Here is a 14,302-nt window from a genome sequence, read left to right as displayed (position 1 = left end):
GCTGCTGATAGCCAGCCTCAAGCACACTTCCAAATGTTTATCAGTCATGGATAATATCCGTATCATAATATCCGTATAATATTCCATATCCGTATGGAAGTGATATGTTTTTTGCCTTTTTACTTGGTCCAGTTTTTGCCTTTTTACTTGGTCCAGCTCCTTCACTCATTTTAGTGACCATAAACTTTAGCGAGGGCTTTAAAATCTGACGCAATTCGCCGACTAGCTTAGCACTTTGCATCGTTGTTTACGCATGAGCGGTGACCTAAAGGTCAAAATTCAGTTGTCATCTGATTGGTTGTCCTGTATGTCAATCAAGTAACGGGGATGGATGATAGGCTGACATCGTAAGTTCTGCTGCACTTAGAGACGTCGTTTGATTTGATTGGTCGCCCGAAGGGCAACATTCAGTTGTCATCTGAATGGATGCCCTGTATATCAATCAAGTGACGGCATTGATACTGGGATATTTTTTTAATGTCACGCAGCGATCGACCAGCGATCGACCAGTACCACCTCCGCGATCGACTTAATGAGCACCCCTGGTTTAATGCATGTTATTTCCTGTTCCTGTGTGCAGGTGTGTTTTGGGGAACACTACTATCCTGGCCAAGTTTGCCAGCGAGGAGGAAATAAACCGTTTCTTTGCACAAGGGCAGTCACTGGCCACTCCCTCCTCGGCCTGGCAGGCCATTGGCTCCTCCCAGAGCAGGATGGATCAGTCCCACCCTTTCCCCAGCCGCGCTGCCGAACCCAGCCAGTGGAACAGCAGCGACCTCCACGCCTCCTCCCTGTGGGGCGGTCCCAACTATTCCAGTAGCCTGTGGGGGAACCCCGGCGGCACCGAGGCGGCGAGAATCGGCAGCCCTTCTCCAATCACTTCCTTCCTTCCGGTGGATCACCTGACGGGCAGCGGCGACTCCATGTGACCCCGGGGGGGCTCCCCATCAACGGCAAAAAGGGGGTCAGTGGAGCGTTCTCAATAATCAGCAAGAATGAAAAGCAAAAGTAGTCGTTGTAAACGCTTACGGCGCTACTCGTAATATTCAACAAACAAAAAAAACGGGGTCACCCCCTGTGGAAAACAAGTTACGTTTCTCTCTCTATCTATCTCTATCTGCACATATGTCCACTTTGTTTTAGCCCAAAAACATATCAGTCGAAATACTTGAATCCTGCAGGCCAATTCTATAATGTGAACGGATGGATACTTGCTTCCAGGTAGTGCTCTTTCAGACCGAAAAAAAAGCTTCAATCGAGCTCATTATTATTATTATTATTATATATTTTTTTGTTTCATTCGTCATGTTTATTTGAATTCCAATTTTTTTTTTTTTGCATTTATTTGCTGACAATGTTGGAGTATGAGCTTTTTTTAACTTTGCACTGAATGTGTTTTTTTTTTTCTTCAGTATATACAGTATATATAATCTGCAATATAGAGGGAGCAGCCAGTTTTTCCAGTGTAGCTGTTTACTCATTGAGGTCCTTACCGTGTATGCATGGATGTACCGAATGTGTGTGTGTGTGTGTGTGTGTGTGCGACTGTGTGCGCTCCTCTCTTGCCTTGGCACGCCTACCTTACGTGGAGTTCAAGATCAACAGATAAGTTGAAGAAAAAAAAAAAAAAGAGCTGACTTAGGAGAATTATCTGGTGATAGTAAGTGACATTTAAAAAAAAAAATAAGTATTGCACCAATTTTTTTGTTTAAAAACTAAAGAACGTCGAGCTCTGCAGTGCAAAGGACTGTAGCCGCAGCTGGGACTAGCAAGCCCCGCCTTCCCTAATAATGTAGGAGGGCGGGGCCTATCTAGCAAGCCCTCCCTTCACGCCCTCTAGCAAAGGGCAAAAGGGGGGGGGGGGTGGGAACAGCACTTTCAGAATAGGCTTTCAATGTTTTGGAGGTGCCACACTGCAACCTCTTGTTTACAAGACTTAGGAGGCGGAACGTGTGTTCATTCTTCATTTTAACGAGAAGACGGAGTAAAACAGAAAAATGCAAAGAAAAAAGATTTAAAAAAGTGAAAAAAAAACTTTGAAAAAAAGTCATAAAAATTTAAAAAAAAAAAAAAAAAATTATCATGTATGAAGACGATGCTTTGTAACTCTGGGAATTCGGATCAGTGTTTTTTTTTTTGGCCATGGTGTTGGTTATTTGAATTATTCCTCTTTTTTTTTTTTTTGTCTGCTAAAATAACCAGCAATGGTTCTCAGGAAATCAAGCCAGTTTTCCCCACCTTATAGTTGACGGAAAAAAAAAAAAAAACACATACAAAAAAAAAAAAAACTACTACTCCTTGTAGGAAAGGAAAATCCAACTTCTAGCACTGAAAACTATGTATAGGTCTGTAAGTTTCTTTTCTCTGCCAAATAACTGCTTTAAGCTGGAGAAGCTCAACACACTGCTTTCAGTATGCTGTCTTTTGAGGGTTGGGGGGGTCCAAGTGTGTGTGTGTGTGTGTGTTTGTGTGTGTGTGTCTCCTCCATGATGTTCGAATCAACAGTATTGTGGGGAGGGAGTGTGCTGTGTGAGTGCTCATGTTCTACAAACCAAGAGAAAGGCGAATCTATGCATACTGTAGCTTCTCATAGCCTACTGAGAGGCATTTTTGTTTTCTTTATTATTATTATTATATATATATATATATATATATATATAAATATATATTTTGGTCCGCGTCCTAGAAAATATTTTAAATGTTTCAGTCAGTACCGCGACATGCGAAATACTTGCTTTTTAAAATATATTTCGCTCTCATTGCCACAGTGTTTTTTTTGGGGGGGGGAGAAGAAAGCGACATGTCATTTTTTTTTTTAATTTAAAAAAAAATTTTTTTTTTTTTTGTTGAATTTTTTTTGATGTTTTAAACCGTGCAAAAGTCGTCCACATTTCATTGCCTTGATCCCAATTGTGTCCGCAGATGCAACAAGTCAAGTGGCTTCTACCTGTTTACAAAAGGAATATGATTGTATTGTTGTGCCGTGTTGCGCCCCCCCACCTCCTTTTTTTTTTTTTTTTTTTTTTTTTTGTGGGTGATGGGGGGGCCCCCCCATCTTACCCCTCAATAATGTGTGAATGTAAGTCAATAGATCTTTAGCTGTGATGGCTTGGCTCCTTTCATGCACAATTTAACTTTAAAAAACGACAAAAAAAAAAGCTTCAGTGCACGTGAGCATTAGCGAAGCCATGGACCTTAAACGATTCATTACGTGTGTATTATTTACCCCCCCACGCCCCCTTCCTTTCTTCCCCATCTCAGCCGCTGTAGATTTTTAATTTCACAAGTACGACTCTCGTACTTTTTAAGCTGAGCAGTGACTATTTAACAAAGCGTACGTAGTGACACAGAACCTTGAGTATTAGCCAGACTTGACACGTGTGTGTGTGTGTGTGTGTGTGTGTGTGAGTGTGCCAGTATTTCACCTGCGCTCTACCAAATAATTCAATTAGTTTACTTAATTCCACTTCTTCTTTTTTTTTTTTTTTTTGCTTATTTTAACAAGAGGAACATCTGAACCTTTATTATTATTATTATTATTTTTTTTTGTGAACTTAACTGACGTGTTGAACTGAGGAGCCTTGGATTTTTGCACTTGGGTGGATTTTTAAAGAGCGCAGAGCAAAAAGCCGATTGGATTGAACCATCGGTTGAGGAGGCGGCGTGCGTTTGTTTGTGTGTGTGTGTAAAGTGGAGAAGTGTTAGTGTGATGACGCTTCAGTGTATCAAGTTTGAGTCAACCGCTTCTTTTTGGTCACTAAAAAATATGCATCTCTTTTTTTATGTTTATTTTTTTTCTCTCATAATACATCAGAAAAAAACGCCAAAATATTTGTATGATGTGGAGAAAAGTAAAAAAAAAAAAAAAAAAAAGGAGATGCATGTTTTCCACACCACACGGTGAAAAAGAGAATCGGCTTTTGATTGGTTGATTGGCTCGTCATTGATAAGCAGCTTGCCTCCTGTGCCTGATCCTGGATCAGCTCGCTTGTCTGTTGGCTTGTTTTTTTAGCACTGATCCCGCATCGGTTTGACAAATAAGACGTACATACATACGTAGACGCCCCTACTGAGTGGCCATGTTGGATGTGGCAAATCTGTCCTATAAACTAAAAGCAAGGAAATTGACCCAATACCTTTTTATTCATGCTCTTTAATATATTTCAGCATTAAAAAACACTTTTTTGTATAGAAGTATTATTAACCCAGGGTTCAATTCCACCCTTGGGCATCTCTGTGTAGAGTTTGCACGTTCTCCCCGTGCATGCGTGGGTTTACTCCGGTTTCCTCCCACATTCCAAAAACATGCTAGGTTAATTAGCGACTCCAAATTGTCCATAGGTATGAATGTGAGTGTGAATGGTTGTTTGTCTATATTGTGCCCTGTGATTGGCTGGCGAACCAGTCCAGGGTGTACCCCGCCTCTCGCCCCAAAGACAGCTGGGATAGGCTCCAGCACCCCCCGCGACCCTCATGAGGATAAGCGGTAAAAAATGAATGAATGAGTTCTCCTATTTTGTGTGGAAGTGGTAACTTTTTGGCTTCTTATTTTGTCTTTCCCCACCCTCGATCATTTCAGTATGGAGTTTGCATGTTCTCCCCGTGCATGCGTGGGTTTTCTCCGGGTACTCCGGTTTCCTCCCACATTCCAAAAACATGCTAGGTTAATTAGCGACTCCAAATTGTCCATAGGTATGAATGTGAGTGTGAATGGTTGTTTGTCTATATGTGCCCTGTGATTGGCTGGCGACCAGTCCAGGGTGTACCCCGCCTCTCGCCCCAAAGACAGCTGGGATAGGCTCCAGCACCCCCCGCGACCCTCATGAGGATAAGCGGTAAAAAATGAATGAATGAATGAATGAGTTCTCCTATTTTGTGTGGAAGTGGTAACTTCCCCGTGGCGCGACCGATCCTGGGAAGTTTTAAAACTGTGTCACGCAGGAAAACCCCCCGCGGGACGTGTATTCTACGATAACCAAGATGACCGACCAGCCCGTCCGCTGGTGAGTAAAGATGCGTTCAAACGCTTCTGTAAACACCGTCAGCCTTGCTACTGTTTATTTATGTACCCCAAGATACCCACTGTTGCTAATTATTCCCCGTTTGAAGTAATACCACTGTTCTTAACATTCCACGCTAGGAAATAAGTCCAAAGTATGTCGGATTAGAAGTGAAAATAAGTTGACGCCCAGATTATGAAATGTAACTATGCTAGTTAGCTAGCCTAAGCTAGCAAAACATTGTGGTTTGGGTTTCGCTGCAGGACGTCGGTGTTCAGTTGTGATTGTGACACGTTTCCCGGCCAAATGCAATCAAAAGCACGTTGTTGTCTTAACCTGTGGAAGGTGTACTGCCACATCCAATATGGCGGCCACAGAAGGATTCATGGCTCAAAGGCCGCGTCTACGTATGTATGTCGGATTTTGTCCTCCTCGATGTCTCTGTCTGTGTCGACACTTAAGATCGGGGGTGTCCAAACTTGGAAGAATGGGGGCGTTATTTTAATTTTTATTATTAAATTTTTAGACCAAGATATACTCAACACTTCCTGTTTCACTCGTTGCCGCCGATGCTTTTTTTTTTTTTTTTTTTTTACATTGAAGTTCAAGCGCCGCTGCAGTAATAAACTTAAGATTTGTCAGATCAAAACATGTGATATTAGCTTCTATTGCTCAAGTGCGCTACTTTTCCGTTCCGGCACTCTAAGCATCATGGGAACTGTAGTTCTTTACACCGTCAATAAGCCGTAATCATCGTTTAAACCACAGGCTTCAAAGCGTGTCGCAGTTTATAGTCGGGGAAATAACAGTAATTAAAATCTTATTTCCGCAAAGTATAAGTGATTAATTAATCTGAAGCTTCAATTAATCAAGGCATCGGTTAGGCTGTGTGTGTGAAATTTTTTTTTCCGTAAAAACACAAAGGAAAGGAAGGCCGAAAATGAGCACGTTTACATTTTTTTTTTTTTAAATGAAAAGCATTACTTGAATACCAAAATAATCGTTGATTAATGTATCATCGATTAATTGCTGCAGCTCTAGTCGGAAGGGAACAAACGGGCTTCTTATATTCGGGGCGGGGTACTGTTTTACTTTCCTAATCCTTGTTTAACATTTTAATGTGGGCCACTATGAGTTTGTTGTTGTCCCCCGTGCCGCAGGTTGGACACCCCCAACCCCCCTCGCAGGCTAGCTAGCAGACTTGCATGTTACTCACTTTATCTCCATTTTAACGTATGTAGTGTGTTTGGGAACACCATTATGCCAAATTTGGGGGGCGAGGAAAGGGATTACGGCGGTGTGCGTATTTAAGAATCCGGATAATGTGGCGAATGCTTGAAGATGAGCGAGTATTTTATTTTTTTTTTTTTTGCAACAAAAAAAACAAAACACAAAAAAAAAGGGACGATGTAAGGAAAAAAAAATCTTTTCAAGTGAGCGAGAACCACCTTTGAGCACTGTACAATCTCCAGGGCTGCCAAGCAGCTTCCCATGCAGGCGGGGAGGGGCGGGGCTGGAAGATGAAAACGTGGGGGGGGGCTGGCAGGTGATACTACTTTTTACTATTTAAAAAAAAAATAATGTGAGTCTTTTTTTTTGGTTTCCTCTTGACTGAACTCTTCTGTGAGCAAATATTGTAACACCCAGTGGCATCTATCTTGATCAAAAAAAATGCTAGTTGCTTTTTTTTTTTTTTTTTTTAAATCTTACACACAAAAACACAAGAAAAAAAAAGCAAACATAAAAACTGTGATGATTCTGCTGTCTTTTTTTAGTATGAATATGCGCAAAAACCCTGAAAAAGCTTTAGTCTAACCAGCACAAAGATGAGGGTGGGTGTGTCGCTCAGAGAGACTATGCAGTGGAGTGTCGAACCCAAGCTTCCATGTCCAACTTGGGTTTTTTATTTTATTTTATTTTTTTTAATTTTTAAATCCCCAAAAAATCAAGAAAAAACAAAAAAAAATGAATGGGATTCCTAATAATATTCCTCAAACTTGTGCCATCATTGAATCGTACTGCTACTAGTAATTAAAAAAAAAAAAAAAAACCTAGCAACAGCCGGGCCAGTTGTAGCAGAACGTGTATGGGGGGGCGGGGGGTCTTTGTTTTTCAGTCCCGCGACAAGACTGCTGAAAGTGCAAATTTTACACGACTTTTTTATAGAGATTCTATCAATCCACCGTGTCTAGTTGGATCACCTATTATGCACATTGCGTTGGGAGACTGTTGAATCTATTATAGAAAAAAATATATATATAAGAATCTATACTGACAGCGTCTATAATCAAACCGGGGGGGGGGGTGTCTTCCTCTCCTCGATACAACAGGAAGTAACTTTATTTTCAAACGTCTTCCTCGGGTCATCAAAGGATTTTATCTGAATTTTTTTTTTTGGGTGGGGGTTTATGGGGCGGGGTGGGAACTGCACTTTTTGAAGGACAATCTTTATTTGGGTATGTATAAAAAAATTAAAAAAAAAACAAACAAAATAAACGAAGTCGCCTGATTTATTACAAGGTGTAAAAACCAACTCCAGTGTGCTCTAATATGAATGTCTCCTCTGATGCTGTCTTGTTTTGGTTTCATTTAAGATTTTTACTTTTTTTTTTTTTGTTGCTTGGGTTTGTTCAGTATTTTTTTTTTTCCTCCTTATTTTTCTGAATTTTTAGTGCTCTTAAGAGAATCTGTACTAAAGGTGTAGAGTTTGTAGGTAGTAGGTCTTCTGTTGGCTGTACTCGTAATACTGATTACTGTTTGTAACCTCTGGCCCTTTTCAGCCAGCATACAAAGCTGTATAACTTGGGTACAACCCTCAATAAAAGACTAACAATCACCTTACTGACTATTTTTTTTTTTTTACTCCTTGTATTAAGGCAGGGGTCTCAAACACGCGGCCCGCGGGCCAAATATGGCCCACAGGACACTAGTTTGAGGCCCCCGCCTTGATATGAAAGTTTAATGTTAGTGCAAGTTTGATATGGATGCTGTATGGTATCATGTACCCAGAAAAAAAATTGTTTGATTACTGTTCATGTTAAAGGTTAAATAACTGTTAATAGTTATCCTCCCTATCCGTGTGGAAGTGGTAGTTTTTGGGTTTGATATGGATGCTGTATGGTATCATGTACCCAGAAAAAAAATATTAAGTTTGATTAATATTCATGTTAAAGGTTAAATAACTGTTAATAGTTATCCTCCCTATCCGTGTGGAAGTGGTAAGTTTTTGGGTTTGATATGGATGCTGTATGGTATCATGTACCCAGAAAAAAATAATTGCGTTTGATTAATGTTCATGTTCAAGGTTAAATAACTTTTAATAGTTATCCTCCCTATCCGTGTGGAAGTGGTAAGTTTTTGGGTTTGATATGGATGCTGTATGGTATCATGTACCCAGAAAAAAATATTAAGTTTGATTAATGTTCATGTTAAAGGTTAAATAACTGTTAATAGTTATCCTCCCTATCCGTGTGGAAGTGGTAAGTTTTTTGCTATTTAAGTTTAAAGGAAATAACTTGAAGGCTACCGTTTAGGTCGCTAGTTTAGGAAATAACTCATGGCAAAACAGGAAGGCGGTGTCTATGTTGATCTTACTGCCAAATCGCCTTTGGCAACATCTTCAGTGAAGGTAAAAGTAACCTTAAATGTTTGTTTTTACATGACTAACTATTACAAATGTGTTTTGTTGACATTTGAGACTTGTGTCCTTACTGTGGAGGAAGAACAAGCGTCAACCACTAATGACTTCTGTTTTTTCCATTGTATTGGCAAACCGCTAACAATGACACTCATTAAATATTGTACGCCAATATTGTAAAATTTTGGTGCCAGTTTATGTTGACCCAAAAACACGCTAACCAAGGTTCTACTGTATTTTCTTTAAACTAGAATTAAAATGTTTTTACTATGCATGTTACACTAATATTTATGTTAAGCATTTGTGGAAAAAAACTGGCCCTAATAAAAGGCAACATGACAAATGTATGTTATGTCTTTTATTGATCAACTCTGAAGAAATGATACATTGCAGGGAGGGGGGGGTGACATATAGATAGAACATTGAAGAACATTGAAGTCAAGAAATTTGGTGTCCCGTTGGTCACGCTGTGTGAAAAACAACACAATTGTCAAAATATAGGCGGGGGGGTCCAAACATATGAGAGACTTACCTCTTATCCAACAGATTATTCATAAACGTCCTTCTTGTCTGCGATGTACTGTACGATCTCCGCCGGCGTCATCAACTTCTCCGCTTCCCCGTCGGGAATCTCAAAGCCTGGCATGGAAAACAAACGTCAACAAGCCAGCAAACAAGGAAACCCGGAAGGGACATTCAGACTCTCACCAAACTCATCCTCCATGGCCATAATGATCTCCACCTGGTCCAAGCTGTCCAGACCCAGATCTTTCATAAAGTGGGAGGATGCTTGCAGCTGTGTAAGAAATAATAATAATAATAATAATAATAATATAATAAAGCGATGCTGAATAAATGAAGGTCATCTTCAGTAAAATCCACTCACACTCTCGGGGTTGATCTTGTCGTAGAGCTTGAGCACGTACATGACACGATCTTTGATGGTCTCTAGAGTTAAGGGGGGCAGGTCTCCATATTGTCGGCACAACACACCTGATGAGATCTGGAGGGGAGGGGGGGGGGTGCCAATCACAGTTAAGAGGACAGTCAGTCAGTTGTGCAAAACAAAAGTATGCATTCAAACGTTCAAATTAAGTTCACTTTTAAAGGTCATTGTGAATTATATCAAAATACTTGACAAAATACATTTAAATATATGGCCGCCAATGACAACTAATGTATTTATTTACATTTTAAGCCGCACAGGAAATAGTCAATAACAGCCTCGAGATGATGCACAACATTGCTAGCAAGCTAGCCAATAAGCTTTGTAATTATACATAATAAATTCTCATTTTTTTCTAAAAAAAAATGTATTTAATTGTGAAAAAGAATAAACAACCTGCCGTGTTACCACACACTTTTAACAGGCTGCGTTACCGTAACACTTTTTGAAAGGCGTCGGTAGGTCATTGGCAAGCTAGGCCATAACAGCTCAATGATAGCGGCCACTCACCCGGCTCTGCCCGAGCCACCGCGTCCTCCGGCTGCCTGCGGCGAAGGAGAGAGGTCGGACGGCTGCCGCTAAAGGGGCCGGGGCGGCTCTCACCGTCGGGTTAGCGGTGAGAAGCCTCAGCGAGGGCCGGGCGAGAGAGCGGACGCACTGGTGCAGGACACGGGACGCCATGACGGGGGAGAACTTGCAGCTGCTGTGACCCAGCATGCACCGCGAGAGGAAGAAGCGGGGTCAAGGGCTTAGCAGTGCGCATGCGTAACCCAATAGTCGCATTTATTTGATTTCTTATATGTTATTTCACAATATGTATTAATTTTCTCACCAAAAAATGCGATATAATAATGATACAATAATGATAATATGAAAGAACATTTGTGATCAAGGAAAAAAATCCGGAAATTGTGAGGTCCGGTAAAATTCAGACAAAAGCAATCGATCCTTAAATTACATCACAGACTTATGCACGCTGTTTTATAATTACCCGCTCAAAACAAACAAAAGCGAAATTAATTTAACAATAACAAATATACTTGAACAAATTCCAACGGAAACGTCATCCAGAGTTTCCGATTAAACCAATCGATAAAACTGAACTCAGCTCGTACTGTCTGCCGTGCATTAATCTGTCAGTCGAAGACCAGCTGCGGCAAACAGATGCTTCTTATTGTGTTTTTCTCGTCGTTATCGTAACAAGTTTATCGAATTCGCAGCAATGGAGTTGTCAGAGATACTGTACAACAAAGCGGAGTATATAGAGACGGTAAAGTTTGTCGTTTCTTGCCGCTGTTAGCTTATTGTTCGCTTGTTAGTTTGTTAGCTTGTAGCTTGCTAATGTGGCTAACTAGCAAAACGGGGCGTTGAATGGAATCACTGTGGCAATTTAAGCTAGGCTATATGTTTTTCAAATCAACATTCTAACTCGATATTTGCTTCATTTTAGGCTTCCGGCAACAAAGTTAGTCGGCAGTCGGTGCTATGTGGGAGTCAGAATATCGTACTTAATGGCAAAGTAAGTTAAATGTGTTATTATGTGTAAAAGCAACACCGGGTTGTGACTATTGTTTTTGTGTTTATGTGGTTTCTCCTGCAGACTATTGTCATGAATGACTGCATCATCCGGGGGGATCTGGCTAATGTCAGGGTGGGCAGACATTGCGTGGTGAAAAGCAGGAGTGTCATTCGACCACCTTTTAAAAAATTCAGCAAAGGGTAACACTTTTTTTTGTCCATTTATTCATCCAATAGACCAGGGGTGTCCAAAATGTGGACTGGGGGTTTGTGGCAGTTTGTTTTATTTGCCTGTGGCACAACAACAATATAATTTAACAAAAAAACATCAACAAAAAAACGTAAAAATCTGCATTTTTTTCATACAAAATTCAGAAAACTGAAATTCAGTTTTTACCTTGATGTATAATGTTTATATATACTGTATATGTATCTTTATGTATTGGTTTAAAATAAGTGGAAACACTTTGGACACCCCTGCAATGGAGAAATGATGGTAGATAAGCACTATGCGCCCCCCAGGGCATCGCTGTTTACAAAATGGTCTTCATTCATTCATTTTCTACCGCTTTTTCCTCACGAGGGTCGCAGGGTGCTGGAGCCTATCCCAGCTGTCTTGGGGCGAGAGGCAGGGTACACCCTGGACTGGTGGCCAGCCAATCACAGGGCACATATAGACAAACAACCATTCACACTCACATTCATACCTATGGACAATTTGGAGTCGCTAATTAACCTAGCATGTTTTTGGAATGTGGGAGGAAACCGGAATAGCTGGAGAAAACCAAACACATGGCCGAGGGTGGAATTGAACCCTGGTCTCCTAGCTGTGAGGTCTGCATGCTAACCACTCGTCCACCGTGCCGCCTTACAAAATGGGCTTTTGAATGAAAAACACACCAAATGTAAACCCCTCTTCCTCCCCTCCAGAGTGGCGTTCTTCCCGTTGCACATCGGCGACCACGTCTTCATCGAGGAGGACTGCGTGGTGAACGCAGCCCAGATCGGCTCCTACGTCCACATTGGCAAGAACTGTGTTATAGTGAGTACACATACACACACACACACACACACACACACACACACACATATACACACATTGTGGTGAGTCACATGGTAGTCACGTCCAGACCAGAGCTTCTAGTTTCCAGTTTAATGCAGAACGACACAAAGAAGCACAGAAGATGCTGTTCTACTACATTCATCTAAAATTACAATTATTTTTTATTGTAAAATATTTATAGTCCTAAGTAATAACCTTTTTAGTGTTATTACTGTCACAATATTTTAGGAACCTTATACAGTTTTTATGATTGGAACGTAGCTCTCTGGTCATCATACCAGTCTTGAATGCAGTTATGAAAAGTATGAGAATTAATTAGATTAAAAGTTTGGGCTTCCTTGATCTCCCTGCTTTTATTTCAATCCTGAATCTTAATAATAACAAGAATAAGAATAAGAATGATAATTATTAATAAATATTAGATATAATATAAAATAAATATATAAATATAATAATAATAAAGTTATTGTCATTATAGTATATTATAATATATATATAATAATAATATATTATTATTGTTATTATATTCTAACAATATTATTAACATTATTAAGTGTTCTGATAATGCAGCATTTTGTCTATGTATATAGGATAATAATAATATTATTATGATAATAACATAACATAATAATTATTAATAAAATTAAATATAATAAAATTAAATATAATATTATATAAATATAATCATAATGTTATTTTTATTATTATTGTATATTATAATATTTATTATAATAAAATAATAATAATAACATTATTATATTAACATTATTATGATTATTTATTATTATGATGATTATTTATTATTATTATTACTATTAAGTGCTCTGAGAACGCAGCATTTCGTCTTTGGAGAAAAGCTGGATTTCTCCTCTTTATAGTTGGGAACTGATATTTTCCTGAAACTTACATAGTTTGTTCCTGAAGAGGTTGTCTTTTGAAAAAAGTCTGGGATTGAGTGATTTAACAATCATTTGATGGCTTGTTGGATTGAAATGGAATTTTCTGTCATTTAAAAAAAATATATATATAAAATATTTCATACTGTAATAATCATGTGTTCTTTGTTGACACAGGGTCGTCGCTGTGTGCTGAAGGACTGCTGCAAGATCTTAGACAACACCGTTCTTCCTCCTGAGACGGTGGTGCCTCCTTTTACGGTCTTCTCAGGATGCCCAGGTCTCAACACGTTTAGTCCACCTCAACGTTCACTCCGCTTCTTTCCTCACGCACGTTCCTTAAAAGCTCACTTGGCTTCTTCAGGGCTCTTTTCCGGGGAGCTCCCAGAATGCACGCAGGACCTGATGATTGACGTGACGAAGAGCTACTACCAGAAGTTCCTCCCCCTCAGCCAGATATGAATAACCGTGTACACGGTTCCTGCTCGGACTATGAGAACGCTCCTTTTGAGACCTCGCACGATACAGCAGTAGTAGTCCAGCTTTGGAAGTGTTGGTCTTCAAGCTGCGTGCCGCAAACGAAGAGGAGACAAACGTGGACCAAAAACGCGTGGAGCTCATTTGTTATTGTTGCTGTACATGGAGTTTTAACACCTTTTCTTTGCTTGTTTGCTGCTACCACCATGCATACTTGTGTGTCCTAACCAATCAACTCCAATATGAAAGCGTACACTGTACTTTTCCAAGCATACAGTAAAAGCTATGCAGCAGCAGCATGTTGTTATGAATAAATCATAAGGAAGTATAACCTTTTGTGATGCAGTCTTCTTACCTAACATTTTATGGAAGCTTAAAAGGGTGACAAGTGTATTCCAATGTTAATGCCTATGTTTCCAACTGTATGTTTGGCGTCATCTAGTGGTCAGATTTAGAAATGCAACTGAATCCTCCCTTTCCTGCAAAAGAAAAATACATTATGTAATACATGAAATACTGCACTACATTTACTGTGTTTTGGTGTTAATTGGAGTAAGAAAAAAAATAAAATTTCTGCTCCAAAATATGATGAAAACTTCCCACACCTTCATAAGCTGTCCCAGACGGAACAAAATAAACAGAAATGCAGAAAAAAGACCATTTTTTTCAGGTGTTGATTTTTTGAAAAAAAAAAAACAAAAAAAAAACGAAAGGGGTTAGCCTTTGTTTTTTTTCAAACTTTTTTTTCAAATCCTTTAAATTGCA

General features: G+C 39.6%; 3 protein-coding genes across 7 annotated transcripts in view; 2 read left to right on the top strand and 1 right to left on the bottom strand.

Moving 5' to 3' along the window:
* LOC131102972 (trinucleotide repeat-containing gene 6A protein-like) overlaps positions 1 to 7,836 on the top strand; it is a 47,929-nt gene extending 40,093 nt beyond the window's left edge. For all 5 annotated transcript variants that reach the window (XM_058048716.1, XM_058048714.1, XM_058048715.1 and 2 more), the window contains one exon: positions 581 to 7,836. In XM_058048716.1, coding sequence (XP_057904699.1) covers positions 581 to 929 — 349 coding nt within the window. In that variant the 3' untranslated portion in view covers positions 930 to 7,836. The remainder of the gene's footprint in view (positions 1 to 580) is intronic.
* A 1,146-nt stretch (positions 7,837 to 8,982) lies between these two features.
* ndufab1b (NADH:ubiquinone oxidoreductase subunit AB1b) lies at positions 8,983 to 10,318 on the bottom strand. The gene is made up of 5 exons (XM_058048717.1): positions 10,094 to 10,318; positions 9,524 to 9,640; positions 9,346 to 9,433; positions 9,170 to 9,276; positions 8,983 to 9,104 (listed from the first exon to the last, which is right to left on the bottom strand). Exons 1-4 carry the CDS (start codon positions 10,298 to 10,300, stop codon positions 9,185 to 9,187), a joined length of 504 nt encoding a protein of 167 aa, XP_057904700.1. The 5' UTR covers positions 10,301 to 10,318; the 3' UTR covers positions 8,983 to 9,104; positions 9,170 to 9,184.
* A 368-nt stretch (positions 10,319 to 10,686) lies between these two features.
* Positions 10,687 to 14,079, top strand: dctn5 (dynactin 5). Its single transcript, XM_058049391.1, has 6 exons — positions 10,687 to 10,853; positions 11,034 to 11,102; positions 11,184 to 11,302; positions 12,032 to 12,143; positions 13,238 to 13,340; positions 13,425 to 14,079. Exons 1-6 carry the CDS (start codon positions 10,806 to 10,808, stop codon positions 13,520 to 13,522), a joined length of 549 nt encoding a protein of 182 aa, XP_057905374.1. The 5' UTR covers positions 10,687 to 10,805; the 3' UTR covers positions 13,523 to 14,079.
* Positions 14,080 to 14,302: the final 223 nt, after the last annotated feature.

Source organism: Doryrhamphus excisus, chromosome 15 (genome assembly GCF_030265055.1).
Source record: "Doryrhamphus excisus isolate RoL2022-K1 chromosome 15, RoL_Dexc_1.0, whole genome shotgun sequence".
Lineage (NCBI taxonomy): Eukaryota > Metazoa > Chordata > Actinopteri > Syngnathiformes > Syngnathidae > Doryrhamphus > Doryrhamphus excisus.
This window is presented reverse-complemented; position numbering and strand designations above follow the sequence as displayed.